Source organism: Hippichthys cyanospilos, chromosome 13 (assembly GCF_059441005.1).
Source record: "Hippichthys cyanospilos isolate Australia breed blue-spotted pipefish chromosome 13, RoL_Hcya_1.0, whole genome shotgun sequence".
NCBI classification, from domain to species: Eukaryota; Metazoa; Chordata; class Actinopteri; order Syngnathiformes; family Syngnathidae; genus Hippichthys; species Hippichthys cyanospilos.
The window spans coordinates 10419970-10437885 of NC_142381.1; the positions used below are offsets into that span (position 1 = coordinate 10419970).

General features: G+C 39.0%; 3 protein-coding genes and 1 long non-coding RNA gene across 10 annotated transcripts in view; 2 read left to right on the plus strand and 2 right to left on the minus strand.

Moving 5' to 3' along the window:
• The window catches only part of LOC148413787 (E3 ubiquitin-protein ligase TRIM11-like), a 7275-nt gene extending 4303 nt beyond the window's left edge, over window positions 1-2972 (plus strand). For both annotated transcript variants that reach the window (XM_088431912.1, XM_088431913.1), the window contains 3 exons: window positions 1-8; window positions 739-854; window positions 1172-2972. The exon at window positions 1-8 is cut by the window's left edge and continues 15 nt beyond it. In XM_088431912.1, the coding sequence (XP_088288038.1) occupies window positions 1-8; window positions 739-854; window positions 1172-1740 (693 nt within the window). In that variant the 3' untranslated portion in view covers window positions 1741-2972. The remainder of the gene's footprint in view (window positions 9-738; window positions 855-1171) is intronic.
• A 2062-nt stretch (window positions 2973-5034) lies between these two features.
• cabp2b (calcium binding protein 2b) lies at window positions 5035-16560 on the plus strand. Of its 4 annotated transcripts, XM_088430908.1 has the most exons (8): window positions 5035-5184; window positions 6457-6735; window positions 11627-11830; window positions 13759-13789; window positions 13879-14013; window positions 14108-14217; window positions 15187-15334; window positions 15417-16560. In XM_088430908.1, the coding sequence occupies exons 1-8, from the start codon at window positions 5101-5103 to the stop codon at window positions 15440-15442; spliced, it is 1017 nt and encodes a 338-aa protein (XP_088287034.1). In that variant the 5' UTR covers window positions 5035-5100; the 3' UTR covers window positions 15443-16560. The 4 variants fall into 4 exon arrangements, with proteins under 4 accessions (XP_088287034.1, XP_088287031.1, XP_088287032.1 ...); XM_088430905.1 differs by lacking the exon at window positions 11627-11830 and having other exon boundaries at window positions 5040-5184; XM_088430906.1 differs by lacking the exons at window positions 5035-5184; window positions 6457-6735 and adding an exon at window positions 10313-10807.
• Window positions 6206-14993, minus strand: LOC148413789 (uncharacterized). 2 transcript variants are annotated; one of them, XR_015867567.1, is made up of 4 exons: window positions 14946-14993; window positions 10292-10686; window positions 9900-10011; window positions 6206-6721 (listed from the first exon to the last, which is right to left on the minus strand). It is a non-coding gene; the product is annotated as an uncharacterized LOC148413789 (long non-coding RNA). The 2 variants fall into 2 exon arrangements; XR_015867566.1 differs by having other exon boundaries at window positions 14838-14975.
• Window positions 15941-17718, minus strand: crybb1l1 (crystallin, beta B1, like 1). Of its 2 annotated transcripts, XM_088430910.1 has the most exons (6): window positions 17647-17711; window positions 17471-17565; window positions 17280-17398; window positions 17073-17205; window positions 16849-16991; window positions 15941-16772 (listed from the first exon to the last, which is right to left on the minus strand). In XM_088430910.1, the coding sequence occupies exons 2-6, from the start codon at window positions 17558-17560 to the stop codon at window positions 16601-16603; spliced, it is 657 nt and encodes a 218-aa protein (XP_088287036.1). In that variant the 5' UTR covers window positions 17561-17565; window positions 17647-17711; the 3' UTR covers window positions 15941-16600. The 2 variants fall into 2 exon arrangements, with proteins under 2 accessions (XP_088287036.1, XP_088287035.1); XM_088430909.1 differs by having other exon boundaries at window positions 16849-17205; window positions 17647-17718.
• Window positions 17719-17916: the final 198 nt, after the last annotated feature.

Consider the following 17916-nt stretch of genomic DNA (forward strand, 5'->3'; position numbering starts at 1 on the left):
ATTGGTGGGTGAGTACCGTTATTGTAATTATTTATGATCATTTACTGTCATTTTTGTGTTTTATGGTTGATCACACGCCAGAACATTCTTAATCTGTCTTGCATCCATTTAAACATGTTTTTAGGGGCCAACCTGATTTAATGTACTCTAGTTAATGTACCACTAGAGGGCAGACTGTCATAGGCTGTATGCTAGAAAAATGCCTTTCCTTAGTACGACGCACATAATTTTAGCCATTGACATTTTTTAATTGAAGACTTCAAATGCAAACAAAAAACAAAACAAAAAACGTTAAATTTTCTTGTTGAAAATGAATTAAAATTAATTACTTTTTTCTGGTTCCATATTATTTTGATTTTACTAAACTATTGTAAATGAAACAAGTAAATGACTGTGATGTTGTAAATATCCTTGTTTTAGGAATACCCTTGAAAGAAAAATATTGTCACACTAAAGGAATGTGTCAGAATGTTATGAGAATAAAAATCATATATTGTTGACGAAAGGGGTATAAATTCCAATAATTTCTGATGGAACAGTTTCTGCTCCTGAAAAAGATCCATACAATTTTTTGTGTCAAAATTACACCGACAGAAACGTTCATTATTGAATGCAATTGTCTTTTTGTAAACATCTTAATAGTCCAACAAATTAGTTTATCGTTGTCTTTGTGTTACTAGACAATTACCTTCATTGCTTTTTGTTTGCCTAAATGAGTCATTCTTTATGCCATTCCAGGGCTGAAAGCTTGTTTGAGCGCCCCCCAGAGGTGAGTGTTGATCTACAGTCAGGAGAGTTTGTGGGACCTTTGCAGTACAGAACCTGGAGAAAAATGAGCACAATCTTTCAGCCTGGTACAAAAACACACACACGTTTGTACGACTATACTTGGGAGGACAACCACTGAAAAAATGTATTTCCTAGTCCCTAACCATAACCATCAGAAACGATTGCCTATTCCGAACACTTACCCTGACCTCAATCCCAACCCAGTTCAAACCTATACTCAAATGAGGACCGGTCTAAATGTTCTCACGTCTCCAAAATGTCCTATTTTGGCAGAAAACTCAAATCGTTTCTCACAAGAATAGCCGTACAGGAACCCACACACGCAGCACATTCAACTGTTGGTGCGATGCGAGCGTAAATACATTTTCCCTAATATTCATAGCTGTGACTGCGGTGTCATTGGACCCAGACACGGCCTACCCCTGCCTGTGGGTTTCCTCGTGTCGTAGTAGCGTCCAAGTGGGTAAACTCCAGCCCAACCTGCCCAACAACCCAGAACGCTTCACTCGCTACAACATCGTCCTTGGTTCAGAGGCCTTTTCCTCAGGCCGACACTACTGGGAGGTGGAGGTGGGCGCCAAGACGGCGTGGGGTCTCGGCGTGGCCCGAGCCTCCGTCAACAGGAAGGATGAGATCAATCTCTGCCCTGAGGACGGTTTCTGGACTATGGTGTTGAGAGACAACGGAGATGGAACCTGCGAGTACGAAGCATGCACGGACACAGAGGAGGATGGCTTGTTGTATCCAGCCAAACCTCCCAGGCGTGTGGGCATCTATCTGGACTGTGGCCGCGGTGAGGTGGCTTTTTACGACGCCGGCGATATGAGCCACCTGTTCACTTTCTACGATGCCAAATTCAACGAGCCAGTCTACCCATACTTTAATCCTTGGCCTATTATTAATGGCTACAACCGGGAGCCACTGACTATTGTCACGCCACACTGGGGATAGATGACTGCACATTTAGCTGAAAACGTAATGGTGTTGAGAAAAGCTAATGATAGCACAATGCTGCATATTTGTGATTCTGCATTTGTGTCAACCAGTGCTCCATCATTTGCTAAAAATAGTTATAGTACATGAAAAATAAGTAACAGTATTGTATGGTGTCATCTGGTAATGGCTTGCAACTGATATGAGTTGAGAAGCCATGCTTAGACAAAAGTAGTCTTTTATGATCTTGTGGCATTCATAGGCAGCTACAGTAGAGTGTAGATCGTTTGGGTGTGCGGGCATCAGTTACGCGCAGATTTGCTTTTTGCTGATCAGGCTTTGCTAGTGCTAAATAATAGCACAACTATCTCATTCTATTGCATGGGCATATTTTTCAGAGTCCATGCATTCACACCCCGGTACTTAATGTATTTTTTTTTTATGTTTGTTTCAAATTTGTTCAAATGTTTAGCTAAGTTTAAAAAAAAAAAAATCGTTTGACCAATCAAATCAAAATTGGGCGGACTAGTTATTATAAGAGGATGCCTGGAAAATTTCCAAGGATCCAGGCTCCAAATTTATTATGGGAGAATTCTATTAAGCTCTACTCAAATTAGCTCAAAAGAGCCATGATGTAAAAAACAAAAACTACAAAGGCCACCTGTTTGTTTGCCTCGATTTAGATTTTAAGACTGGTGTGTTTATTTCACCATTTGCTCTTGGAGGTCAAAACAGAATACAGAAAACATTTAGAAAACAAGGAGCCCATAAGGAAGGAAGATATCAGAACAGTTTCCAAATTTTACGACTCATTTTGGTGCAATATGTTAATACACTAAATATTTTTCAATATTAATAAAGCATTTTTGCCATAGTTTGTGTCATTATTACAGGTTGTGAATTTCAATTTGAGCATTAATATCGGTTGTGCTTTTTTTTTTTTGTTTTTTTTTTTTTGCACTGTATATTTTACTGGTAGAAGGTGACCAGAACTGACTCTTCACCACTTTTACTGAGTTGGTCTTTCTAAGCAAACACTATGTTTTTGTTGTGTGTGTTATTGTGTTATCCTCCAGCTGTGAATATCTAATTTCTACGGTAATCAGCTGATTAGAGGTCACCTCATATGGCACACCGCGTACGTACAAAGAGCTTCTTTTTCAGTGCCATCTTAATAAATAAGTGTCAGGCTATTAGAGCGAATTGGATATGGTCAGCTGTAATACAAACAAATAAATGATGAGAAGAGATAGTGTCTATTATTCATGGCTGATTTTGACTCCTTTTATTGGGCTGCAGGGTTAGTCACAGTGTCCTGATCTCTAACTTGATATCATTGCAGGCCAGTTAACACGCAGTAACATAAGCCCTGGTTACTACATTACGGCCCGGACGATTCTCTGGATCCCATTCAGCTTTGTCTTTATTTATAAATACTAAATGTCAAGGGTCATGCACAACCAAATCATATTGTTAGCGGGGAAAACAACAAAGAGAGGTAAGAACAACCACAAAATACATTCACGTCTGGCTTTGTGTGATTAATCTAAAAATAGAGATTAAACATTCACCTGTGTGCACATGTGTGCGCTCAGTGGTGCTTGACGGATGAGATTATGCACGCATGACCACTTTGAAGTGATGCGTTAGAGCCCAAACAAATGATTGGATAGCAGCTGAGTTTACATGAAAAAGGAGAAACAACAACACAAAAATATGACAGCATCTCCTCTGCGTGTCATGTAACTAAATGGATATCTGACCAAGGCAAATGGGAAATACTGTAATCCAATTTGTGTCCTGACAAAGGCTTGGGATATGAAAGAGGGATTTGAAGACTAATAGATGTGGAGAGAAAGGAGAAATACAGGATGCAATGAGAATTAGGGTTTCATAATTCAAGGAATTTCATGGGAATTAATGGGATCTTTTTAACGAAATTGGAATATACCAAAAACATATAATGGGAAACTTCAAAGTCCTGGAGAAGTGGGGGAAAAAAAAAAAAACACTCACCGCAAAAAGGCATTAACAGCCTTACCACAATTCAATTAAAAAAATGTTAAATATATAAAAGTAGAGTACGTATAACATAGTTCTCTGTGTACACATCTTCAAAATTCTATGTTTGGAAACAAACCTGTGAACTCACTCTACATGGTCTTTAAATGTAAAAGTAAAAATTAGCTGTGTTATTAAAAAAAATAATTAAAAAAAATGTTTTAATATAATAGACGGGAGTGCAATTAAATTGAACTGCATCATTCCATTTTAAAACCTAATATAAACTGAATTGAATCATTACTCTATATAAGACAATATGTCAAGATACATTTTGAATTGTTATTTACTGGAGAGATGTACATATTTAAGAATTATAACATTGCATAATCCTGGTTTAAAAAAAAACAAAAACATTTTATGCAAAAACAGCGATACTTTAACAAACGTCCCAATTTGCAAGCCTTTCAAGTTGAATAAATTGTATTTGCTTTGTTCTTTTTGTTTTGTTTTGTTTTGTTTTATTATACAAGATCAAACTTGAGGTACAAACATGGCCACTCCAGTAGAGTGCATGCATGCAATTAAATTAAACTGTCTACTTAATGTTGCCTGCTAATGACAAAACAATTTGTTACTTTTGCTTGAATATGAAACAGTCCAATAAAAATACCCTAAATTCCCAGTAATTTCCAATAATTTGCATGAAGAGGTTACAATTTGTAATATTCCAAATTACGAGAAGGTGGAATGAATTCTGATTTTGAGGGTGAAAAACACACATGAGACAAGGTGTCTTACTGTGGAGGTAAAGTTGATAGTATCCTTAGATGGCCACATTGAAAAAGAGAAGGCCGTTAAAGGAGCGAGGTAAGCGTGTTACAGGTAGAAAGAGTGAGACGTAAAGCACAGGAGGTATAGGGTGTCACCTAAAAGGCAGAGAGATAGAGAATGAGGGCTGAGGTGCAGGAACTTAATACTGTGGCCAAGACAAAAGCTGATGATAAAAAGCCACCAAGTCACAAAACTCGCACAGAAGAAAACTTCGCGGCGGAGGAAACGCTCAGCTCAGCTCGGAGCAGGCCCACATGGCTGGAGGATGGACAAACATTTCAGCTTGAGCGCGGCAATCCCAAGCAACTTTTGAGTGAAAGCCATATGTCTGCTGACCTTTTTTTTCAATTCACTTTAGGCTGGATTTTTGCACATTAAAAATTAGAACAGAGCTAAGACCGACAAGAGAGGGAGGGTGAGGGCAAGAGAGGGTGTTTGAGAGAGAGAGCGAGAGAGAGAGAGCGAGAGAGAGAGAGAAAGGGAGAGAGAGAGAGAGTGAGAGGTAGAGAGAGGGAGGGTGTGTGTGCCTGTGTCATCATCAAGATGTTCATGATCATTCGGGAGTCGACGGCTGCGGGAGGCGGTGCTCCAGCTATGAGCGTGCCACAGGAGAGGACCGCCAAACAGGTGTGCGTTTATCCCATATTCTCTACAAACATGATCAGTGAATGTCAAGTTTTGTTGGACTGGGAAAAACGTTGCAGCTAAAATGGATTTCCTACTTTGTTATTTTGTATTCGTATAGAACTTCTCTCAAAACTGGTCAGAGTGTTGATAAATAATGTTATGTAACAGTTGCTGGTGATTGCTATTAAAAATAATAAATAGTAATGATAATACAAATACTTTGTAATAAAATTGACAATAATGTTAACAATAAATACTTCTTCTCATATTTGAAAAGTATTTATGTTAAGAACTCTAAATTGTCCTGAGGTGTGACTGTAGGTCTGAACGTTTACTTGTCAATATTTGCCCTGCTGGTGACCCTTCAATGATGTACTTCGCTTCTCGCATCAGTCAGTCTGCGACCTTAGTAAGGATGAACGACAAATGAAAAGAGAAATACCATAACCTTTTAGGTCATTAGGTTATATATTTAAAGTCGCTGATAAGAATAATATAATTATGTATGTACAATGGCGGTGTGCCGATGTCAGTAGTTACAGTAAGTAATATGATGGCAATGATTTGGGATAAAGGAGTTGCGAGGACAAGTCAAGCTAATAAAAACGGAAACACCACTTCAAGGAAAAACTTCAAAATAAAAGCTGCCAAAAGCTATTGCATTGACATTCATTTGGTGCATTTATTTTGACCTCCAAAGCTCGTTGGTGGCGTGGTGCGTTATGGTGTTATGTCCCTGCACATCAACTCAACATAATCGTAGGAAAATAACATTGAAAAAAAAAAAAATCTTGATTGCTTGACATGACTACTCCTCCTTTGACAGTAAACAGGCAATGTAAATTGGGAATTTAGCCTTCACCATTATATATATATATATATATATATATATATATATATATATATATATATATATATATATATATATATATATATATATATATATATATATATATATATATATATATATATATATATATATCACAAATAGTGGTGAGAAACTGCTTATTTTAAAGGCGATTAATCAGTCACTTAGATTTAAAAAAAAAAGTTAACCTTGAGACTGAGCAACATGTGAAGCAAACACTTTACAATTCATGTTATTTATGGGGGCTTGAATTAATAAATAGAAATGTTTTTACTGTTTCAGTTGAACTAAGTGGAAAATAAATAGGACAGGATGAAATTTTTCACTTCAGATTTTTCACAGATTATGCTGTAGGACTACTGCAAATCTGACCTGAGGTTCTAAAACTGGTTCTCTCTTCACAGGTGCAAGCCGCCATTAAGAAGAAGGTGGAGAAGCAGAAGAAGCGCAACGGCGAGCAGGGAGGGGCAAACACAGCAGACATCCAAGTGTCCACACCGCAACCCGGTCACCATCAAAGAGGTGTCCACCTCCCAAAATCAGCATCTGAGAACGCACGGACGCTGGAGGAGAGGCTGGAGGAGATGATGCAGGGATCGAGGAGGAAAACCAGCCTCAGAGAGGAAGTGGAGGAGTTGGAGCCCGTGGACCTGCTGCCCATCGTGGACTCTGTGTTTGGACAGGTAGCTAAAAGTCAGTTGTGTTGTGTGTGGCAAAAAGTGAAAAAAATGTTGCCTATATCAATAGCTCTAAATCATCTCATAGCATTAAGATTAGAAATAAATGGTAAACAAACTTTGACGACAAAAAAAGCATCAGAAATTGTTGAGGACATACACATGCGGCACAGACGCTTAGGGTGTATCACTGAAGACCCAGGCTAAATTAAGCTCCTCCCCTACATCCATGTGCAGTCTGCCATTCTAAATTTATCACATTAGTAAAACTGTCCTGATGCCAATTACAGTACTACATTTCTATTAGCATGAGCTCTGGCACCATCTTATGGTAGCTCAAGGCATTAAGCACAAAACACTAGTTTTTTTTTTTATTCTTTCCGTATCGAAATGAATAGAAAATCAATTTACTCACTCCACCAAAACACTTAAAAAATCCTGTACAGTATTGTTCCATATAAAATATAGGGCCCGCCAAATTAATCGGCCGATGATGTCCTTCCAAACATTAGCCAAAAGTCAGTTATCGGTATTTTTGATGACAAAATAGGCATTGACATCTGCCTAAAAAACAGAGAGTCAGGCCCTATCAAACATACATTAAAATTCTAATTAAATACGATGTAAAGAATTAAACAGTTTGTGTGACATGATTTCATGAAGTAATTGAGAATTGTGTCTGGTAAGTACGCTTTGGCCACTAGAGGTCAGTAAAATACACATATATTTGGTGTTGATAGAAGAAATCCGGACAAAGTACTGAATTTTTGCAGAGGATAAAGAATATCTTGTTTTTACAGGCATACAATGTATATGGCCTTTGCTATTATGCGTTAGCATCAAAATATGCTTTTTAATGACAACTGCAGATTCCAAACACATGTAACTTTAAATGGTAATGGCAAAACAGCATCAGAAAAAAATTACCACAAGTACCAATGTACAGTAGAGTACAGTATACTGTATATTGGAGCAAATGATAAATATTAGCACCATATGCTGGCTCGGGAAGGTCCTTGATCCTTTTTGATTAAAGCAGTAAAGTTATCCAACATCCATAGTTGTTGATTTTGCGCTGCAATTCATCTCACGGGTCTGAGATCTTACAATACGAAGCAAAAGCTGCATTTAATATGGCGACATCGACTACATCTAATTTCATTTACCCCTGGAGTGCATTGGCGGGAGCTTCAACGTTAAGGATGAGATAGCGTGTGTTGGAGAGGATTTAAGCTCCTTTACTTTAGGAAACATTAGGAAAGTGTAATCCGTTACAGATAGGGCCATGCTCAGCCAGAGATATGATTCTACAGCCATAACCCGGCAGTTATTGTGCACAGGCTTTCCATCACATTGCATCTCGTGTCAGTGACAGGGTGACACATAAGAGATGCGCGAGAGGGCCGCCACATGTATACATATTGCATCTGTCGTCGGCCGCTCAGAATATGGGATCATGGTGTTACAAACTATAAAAATATTATCAGAAGAGATTAAGATAGTGCTGCGGCCTGTGAGTCATCCTTAGACTGAGGAGGCTGTAATATGCTCACGTCAGCAGGAAATCTCCAGAAAAAGAAAAACAGCTGATGTCAGTTGTGATGCGACAGGTCCAAAAATAAGACGCCAAGTGAGTGACTGTCAGCACCATCAGCAAGGAGCGGAAAGAAACACGCACCTCTATTTAATTAGGAGCCCGTTTCCTGCTTGCAAAGATGAACCTTCAGCCCACACAAAAGGAAGTCTTACAAATGACGCAAGCAAGTGTTGCACAACTCCACTAAGTAAAAAAAAAAAGGACAAAATGAAAAGGCACCAAGTACAATGGATGCCCTGATAGATCGGCGCACTCTGTATTTTTTTTCCTAACAAACCTTTTTCATTCTTAATTTGATGTAGTTTCAATGTATTTGAAGTAGAGACAACCATACCTTGAGATCATAGATAAGTTCTCCAATCAAACAAACCAACCTATCAATCAACATAAAACTTGCAAAATATTAAGATTGAACAGAAGACATACTGTAATTGCTTTAGTATTTGAGAGGCCACTTTCTCTTATTAAGCAGAATTCTCATAGTGAATCCTAACTCCAGCATAGGCCTTTTTTTGTGCAGTAGCATAATGTTTTGCTGAATGAATAAGACTAGACTAGACTGCCCTTCATACCTTCTACGTTACATCGTCAATCTCTGACTGACAGCTCCTGTTAATGGACACCAGTTGCTCAACATCTGACACCAGATCAGTACCTAATGAGCACACGCACGCGCATGCACACACATACTGTACACACACACACACACAAACAAACAAACCTAATTTACATAATGAAATGAAATGTGATGAAGTAACTGAGCTGCTAATTACTCAGTCATAATGGTATCAGTTAGCTGCTGGTGTCGGTTTGTCTCACACTCATCTGGATGAGTCACTAATGAGTCCAGCTACTGAGCGACCAATGTGAAATTACTCAGAGAAACCGCAGCAGGAAACAATGAAACATTATTTCAATCTCATAACTGTCTGACGATTGTGAAAATCCATTAAGCGCCGTACAATAAATCCAAAATGAAGAAAGCATTTGCAGACTGTGACCTAATGACATGTAAACGGCATTTATACGGCATTGCAAGAATTCACAAGATGGATTCGTGCTAATATTAATGGGTGTAAAAGCCGGGCCCCTAAGTCATGAGCCTTTGGAATTGTTGCAATCTCCTCTTTACGGCACGGCCCGACAATATGACAAACAAATATACAACAACTGGAAAAGAGTTTATCAATTTTAACTTTAAAATGATATACCGTACAAGAAACGGAGCCACTTCAGTGCTCTTTTTAGCTCTTAAAACTGTTGGGTCCCCGGGACTGGCAAGACTAAAGAACTATGGGTCTCGACAGAAATGTTTGGAGTACTAAAAACTGCAATAAAGACAAATTAAGTCCAAGGTTCAAACTCCATTTACAAGACGTGAGCAGAAACCAACAACAGATATGAACAAATGTCATAGTAAATACATGGATATGAACCACAACTTGATGATAGGGAAAAATATTTTACCTCCTGCAGGTAGACCTTTTGTGAAACACTGCACCATCCAGAGCAGGAGTGTTAAACTTGTTTAAGCGTGGCGTCACACTTTAAGTCATCAAAATAATAAACTTACTGACTTCTTGTGATTCTCATCTCCTTGGCGCCCCATCCTTGTGACACTTTTTCTCTCTGGCATCCTCTGTTGGCAAGATTTTCATACATCAGCAGCTTTTGTCTGGCACCCTCTGTTGGCAATACATAAGCGATCCAAAACAGATTACTTTCTTTGTTTTTAAACAGAGAGAGCAGTTTACTTATATTCTCTGGGTCAGTTAAAAACTTTCTGGTCTTTTTTCTCAAACTTTTGTTACCTAACTGAGGACAAAATAACTTTTGGGTCGATTTAAGTGAACTAAACTCTTGCCCCAGTCGTCAATCACAACATTGTGTGTCAATTATTTCTATAAAATAGCAGAGTTCTTTCTGTTTTGTTTTTTTGTCTTTCCTTGTACCCTTTCGTCTCACCATTTCATCATCACATCCTCTTCTTTAATCTGATAGAGCGCCGATTAATCCCCTTCTGTTTTTGCCCTCTTAATTCTCCTCCTAAAAGTGGTCTTGCTGTGGATGAAGTCATCTGGGGTCTGATACAACATGTGTCAGATTGATGTGGGGAGAGACGAGATTACGGTTGATCAGTGTGAAAAGAGAAAAGAGAAGAACCACTCCAATGAATATTTCACTTGACACTTCAATTTAGGGCGTTTAGTTTGGAATAGTGGGTGGAGTCAGTCTTCCTTGTTGAATACAGACATAGCTTAGAGGAGTTTCTCATCACCGCGTGGCATCCCATCACAGTACAGCGGAATAGTTGGGAGTTTCACTTCGCAATGGAATCACTGGACTCTTGAGTCAAGCAGCTAGTGAGGAGACAAAAAAAAAAAAGATTGAGACAAAGTGTAAAGAAGAGAAACAGATAGGTTGGGAGGTTAGGTGATGGGTAACTGCACCAAATCATCCATGAAAGAAAAAATGAGGAAGGTAAGAATTTAAGTATTGTAATTGTTAATCATTGACAGTTAGCGTACAGTATTTACTTATGTTCAGTGGTAATTTTTCATGTTAAACTAATTGTCGAAAAGAATTATGCCCATTGTTTTTGTTTTTAATATGAATTTTGTATTATTTAATTTCTATATATTGTACTAATGAATGAATGAATATGTATTTTTAATGTCCTCTTTTCCTTATAATTTGACTTCCACATCCCACAATCATTTTTTAACCAGATTTTCTCTTAGTATTTCAAAGACGGTCCAATTTTATCATTATATAATTAATAGTAATTTAGACAATGCATGAGGAGTAGACAGCTCATGAAAGTGAGGGAATAGAACACAAATGGCTTTCTGGTTTCAATTGGGTCACTGATAGCGAGTGCAATTGATTTGATAGCAAGCACATTATTTCACAAAGACGTTTTTGTAGACAGCGTACAAAAAGTGGCGCTTGAATTCCATGCTGGTACAAGTCCAGTTTAGGGCACCGTGTCTTCTGGGCAGACAGAATGTGTTTTCTTTTACACACCTCTGCAGCACCTGACAATTTAGTGGCTGAAAACTTTGTTGAACATTGTTCGACGAGAATTAATGTTTACGACCATTAAATCTGTTGGCGAACATCTGGAGGCCTTTGCCTGAGGGAAAAAAAAAACTGTCTCCTTGATCACAGTTGTTCCCTTATCTAGGTTTGAGGTGAAAAGGTTCGAGAGCTGCAATAAAATGTTACAATATTATGCTTTAAATGTCAGCAAACATAGCTGGCTGAAGATGAAGCTAACAACCAGGTCTACCTCTAAAGGGGGTGTCGGATGGGTCCCTGAGGGGTAAAGTGAGGGGCCTCGAGGGTGCGCAACAGCCAGACAAGGAAGAAGAAGCAGGCGAGGAAGTGAGAGAGGAGCTGTTCAAAAGTCCTTTCGGGACGTTGGTGAAAAACAGCAACATGCTGCACAACATCGCGGGCCCCGCCTGCGTCTTCCTCAAGCGAGGCTTTTCGCTGACACTCGTAGGTAACAAGGTGGTGAAACCCCGCCCAATCATTCCTGCTCATCCACATCCCTCCATCACATCCGACATCTACCGCATCACCACTTCGGGGTCGATAGTTCAGCTACACGGCTGAATGATTGACTTTTAATTGTGCATCGCTCACCCCGATGTGGGGTAATGCGGGCTGCCCTTCATGTGTTGTAGTGACAAACAGCTGACCCATTTCTCAGCTGCTCTATAATTACAGGAGCATTCATCTATTTTCTATTGTGCTTGTGCTGATTTGGGTTGCAGGTAATATGGGGCCTACCCAGCTAATTTTGAGTGAGATGCAGGTTACACGCAGGAACAATCATAAGACAATCATATGAACGATCATGATCATTCATGAAATTCCAATACTACTTTCATATTGTTTTTTCTTGTAATACATTTTTCAGAGTAGACTGTACTTCTTCTCTAACAAAGCTCCACCTAAATAAATTTTAAGAAGGTGCCAGTACAATTTGCAGTAGTATGTTCGTATTGCCTGTGATTTTAATAGTACTTTTGGAAAATATAATTGGTTTTGTCAATTAGCAATATCCATCATTGCTTATTTTTTAACTCCTCTGAAGTGAAGTGTTGTGCTGTACAGTACATGTTTTTGCCTCCTTTTATGTGTGTGTTTTTAAAAGCAGGAGATTCAATGCACCTTTTATAGTCGTCAGTATTTTCATATTCTCATCGTTCATATTTGAGATCATCATGATTGAGATGATTTTTGTGTAGCAGTAGTTTATGCAGTGTGTGAGTAGACTTTATTGCATATTGAATCTTGACAGTAGCAATAAATTACATGGTTTTTATTCAAGATGAGAAAGGCCAATCTAAAAAGAGATCACAGGGGATTGTGTGTTCATGTCTCCTTGATGTTCCCTGCATAGCATCAAACCACATTTTTGTGAGTGTGAACCTCACTTTGTGTTTCAGCGCATCTGAAGGACCGCAAATGTATCTACTCCCACTAAATCTCCTAATCTTCACGTGTGTTGCCTGGCAACATAGCAAAAGTAATCTGGTTAGCTCTACATGCATTTTATGTCATCATATTGCAGCATACAATTTAATCCCTACATACATTTACATACATACAGTGTTTCTTTAGATGGACTGAGTTTGGTTATGCACTCGCGTTTTTGTATTTTGGTTGAAGTAAACTCACTAGACACTTCATAAGGTACCATTACACACTAATCAGATGCAGTAAATGAGCGGTACTGAAAATTCTGCCTTTGCACTGACAATATGCAGAGTACAGTCCCATTATTTAATTACAAATTAACATTTCCAATATTAAATGTTTAGTTTATAATGGTGCAAAACAAACATTAGATCGAGGATATGTATACTATTGCTGTGTCTTAAGTGAGATTGTTGTAGAAAAGTTCCTTCATTTTAGTAGTTCACTTAAAAACGTGGTTACAGATGTATTAAAAATACAACAATATACTTTTCAGGAAACGTTATTTTTACATTTAAAATTATTTGGGGTTTTACCTAACATTCAAATTTCTTGAAATTTTGAGTTTCCTTAGCCGTAAACGTTCAGGATCCAAATTTTAACCAATAAAATTATCGAACTCCAACAACAAACTAAATTATAATGACAATAATCTTTCTTCGTGCAATTATTTACAAATTATAACTACATGAGTGTATTAGATATCCATTCTTTCATGACAGTGTGACCACGTGATTATTGTCAATCAAATTCAACATATCAGTACAGACTAATGTTGGCTCTCCATTCATGGTCATTCTCATTCCACTGTTCAATGTGTCCACACATCATAAAACAAAACTTTGTCTAAAATGTGTTTCACATAAAATAGCTTAAAGTGTTGAACGAGTATGAAATAGAAAAACATTTTCAATGACATTGCTGGCCATTGTTTCCAACAGGACCGTGAGCTGAGACCAGAAGAGATGGATGGTGAGATTACATTTTTTTTAACTGTATTTTCTCCTCCACATCAAAATGAATAACTTTGCTGTCTTTCATTTTTCATTGTGTATCATTAGAGCTCCGTGAAGCCTTTTTGGAGTTTGATAAGAATAAGGACGGCTATATCAGCCATAAAGACCTAGGCGAGTGCATGAGGACCATGGGATACATGCCCACCGAAATGGAACTCATAGAATTGAGTCAGCAGATTTGTGAGTGATTGCAAACACAGACTCAGTAGAATAATTGTTTTTCTTATTTTATTTTAACCAATTCTAAAAACTGTCAAATACATCTGTCTAACAGGTGGAGGCAAAGTGGACTTTGAGGATTTTGTGGAGCTGATGGGACCCAAAATGTTGGCAGAGACCGCAGACATGATTGGAGTGAAAGAACTGCGCGATGCATTCAAAGAGGTTTTGATATTCTTTTACTATGCTCATAACATGCTGGTTCCATTTTTGCAATCAATAAACTGTTTATTTCATCCTTCTTAGCTATCATAATGCTGTGTTGTTTCATACAGTGTGATATAATACTGTACATTGCTTTGCAAAACTATACAGACATTTGTGTTTTTCTTTTGACATGCTGGAATAATTTGGGTGTTTCGAGCTACACTTGTTTGGATTTAAAAGTTTGGTCACCGAACAAAAGAAACACTAATCAAGGCACCTCTGTGTCAAAGTGAGGAGAGGAGCTTCATTTAGTCGAGCAAGATCTTATTTGAGATCTTTGCCACATTTTTGGGTGGCGTCAACTAGGTGTAGATTTTCACCAATACATGATGTAGAACGGAAAATGACAGTTTTTTTCTTACCGTAAACTTTCAAATGTAATTGATGAGAGAATCTTCTTCCATTAACGTGTAATATTGTATCACAAAAATAATAAAGTTTACATGAATTGCATTATTTAAACTTCAAAAAACACAATATACTCACATCAAGGTATGTACCAGATATAATGACGCGAATTAACACTGCACTAATTGAACATTGAATTGCACCTTGATGAAAGCTTGCTAATACATTACCTTTCTACACATGTAAACGTCACACAGACGGGAATGGTAGTCAGTAGTTATTCAGAAACAAAAATATATTTTCAAAATCCACTAATTGCACTACTTTTCCTTGTTTACCTCATTTGACACTAATTTGCGCCCTCAAACATGGACGGTGAAAACAAGTTACGTCACTAGGCAAATGATGGGCAATAACGGAAACTACGGCAAGTCTGCTCGGGCAAACATACCGGAAAGTGACACCGGCCGTAAAGCAGGGTTTTGCATAATCGAGCATAAAATTGAAAATATGGGTCTTTGTTACTTTGTTTTTTTTTTTTTCGTGTTGAAATCAACTTTTATCATGTGGCTGTCCCAGTTTGACTCCAATGGTGACGGACAAATCAGCTTGACGGAGTTACGCGAGGCCATGAAGAAACTGATGGGAGAGCAAGTGACTAACAGAGAGATAAACGAGATTCTCAGAGACGCGGACCTCAATGGAGACGGTCAGGTGGACTTTGAGGGTGAGCGCTGAATCCTATTTCCTTTTTGCTGTGTGTCAAATTCACGCAATTATATTTGTTTTCTCTCATTTGTCTCTTTCAGAGTTTGTGAGAATGATGTCCCGGTGATGTGCATCGCATAAGCGATGGCATGTAACACAACCCTGGATCACGCATCTTTTTCTCTGCAGCAAAAGTATATATTTTTATATATATGTTTTTTTTTAATATTTTAAAAAAAGATTGCAAAAAAAGTAACCGAAATTGCGTGACATATTGCAAGATCATGAAACATAGGCAAGTGCTGGAACACTTTTTTTTTTTTTTTTTTTAAATAGCAATGTTCCCAAAGGCATGCTTGGATGAGGTTGGTTTGAAAAAAAAAACTCGATGGACTTTTGTTTTTTGTCTCTTTTCATTTTGCATGGTGTGTAATGGCCAGGTATCCTTTTAGTTCTTTCCATATAATGTAGCGTATGTCCATAGTCAAAACCATATTGCTGATCGATTTTCTAGAGCTGTTATTTTTAACTTATCAAATGTTTGAGTGTTAAATTGTTTGTAAGTGTAATAAAACATTTTTATAGAAAAAAATGTCATGGCATGTAAAAAAAAGTGTAGATGCAGTCACTGTGACATTCCTCATTTTATTATCTTGAACATTAGACCAACATTTGTTAAAAAGTATGATTGAGATCACACATAGTAGGCAAATATTTGTTTCAATAACAGACAATCCAACTGTCATCAGACGCTGACTATAAATTCACATTGTTTTTCATTAATGGGCATTGAGAATATTTTTTTCCCACTTAATAAGTCACCTGACAACATTTTTGAAATATCTTTTTTTTTATTGAAAACTTGGCCAGGATTCTGTACAGCAGAGTGTGTGCAATGCACAGGGGCCAGAGCAGGAGGTGCTAAAGACTAAGTTTCCCATGGTGCATTGTACCCTGAACCAAAAATCTTGTGTAAAACGGTAATAGATGTCGTGTTCCTTCTCCAAAGCTTCATAGAGGATTGAAGATAGAGACTTAAAAAAAAAAAACAAAGAGAGAGAAAGGGGGGAAACTAAGCTCAGCCCGTAGGGGAGAAAGAGAAAAATGGACCGTGAGGAATGGAGGTCCTTTCTACGGGAAGAGGCCCAAATGTAGAGGACCTTCACCCATGCCCCTCGCTGCCTTTCGGTGGTCAGGTAAGGCCTCAAACATCTCTTCCCCTTCCCCTCTTCTTGCGCCCTTCTCCCTCACATCCGCTCTTTCTCTTTCTCTCCTTCCCCAAGCCTCACTTGCTGGTCATGGTGTAGCATCCTTGTTGGTGCCACTGCATGTCGCGAATACGGCGCACAGACTGCAGCTGAGGGGTGCGGGCGCCGTACTCGTTGAAGTGCCTGTAATCGCCCTTCTCCAGCAGGTACTGGCTGCCACGGTAGCCAGGGAACTGGTATCCCACGAAGCTGAGAAGACCAGATGAAAAACCCATTAGGAAAGGCGGCGTCTGACATCCGAGGTACACCAGAGAGCTGCACTCACGTTCCACAGCTGACGATGATGCTGCCCACTCTGTCGGTGAATCCATAGGAGAACAGGCTGGGGACGTCATCATCCATGATCTCCATCTTGCGACCCTTGAACTCACCCACCTCGTGCAGGCAGATCTTGTGTTTATCAGGGTCCTGTTGGGAAAGATGAAGAAAATTCAGCATTGGAGGGAACTTAAGAAGTTGAGTGACAGATTTGTTTTCTTTTTTTGTTACCATTCGAACAGGCCTGAAGGACAGCAGGTAGTCATTTTTCTGACAGTTGCTCCAGGAGTCCCAGCGAGGATATTCACCCTTCTCCAGGATGTACATCTCCCCACAGAGGTTTATCTGCTCAAAGCCCACGAAGCTGCCAATCAAACAACATGATGTAGTACCACCGTAAAGACAAAAGTGAAGGGAAAGAACGGAGGATGCGCTTACGGCCCGCTTTCGACACGAAGGGAGCGAACGCGTTCCATGCCCAGCTCGCAGATGTTCATCACTTCGCTGCTAATCTCGATCATGCGGCCCTGGAAGTTCTCCTGGTCAAACACCAACATCTGCAAAAGGAATAGGCAACACACTCATTTTTGTAGTTTCCGTTGGAGGATTTCATGCAATTGTTCCCTCACCTTGTAGGAAGTCAGGCCAAACTCTGACTTTTTGCTCTGAGCGGCTTTCCCATCAGTCTGGGAAGAGGACTTGGATTTATCACTGGACATGATTGCTGGGTCACAAAAGAAGACAGTCATCCATCTTGTCCACATACCAGCACTGAGGGTGTATTTCTACTGTGTGTGTGCCTTACCTGATGCTTACGCCGAGACTCACTCAAGAGTGTGTGCGGCCGACTGCACCCCTCCCTTTTATACGCTGGCGGCCACAGGAGAGAGATTAAAGCGAGAGAAACAAACTTGCTGAGGTCAGAAACATTACACAAAAGAAAAGAACACATCATCAGAGGGGGACGGACACGAAATGGGCGGTGCCAGTGCGGGAGAGTGGGAAATACTTAGAAACCCGACAGGACTGGTTAAATGTACGTACCAAGTGGAAGTGAACTTAGGTTTGAAAGTGT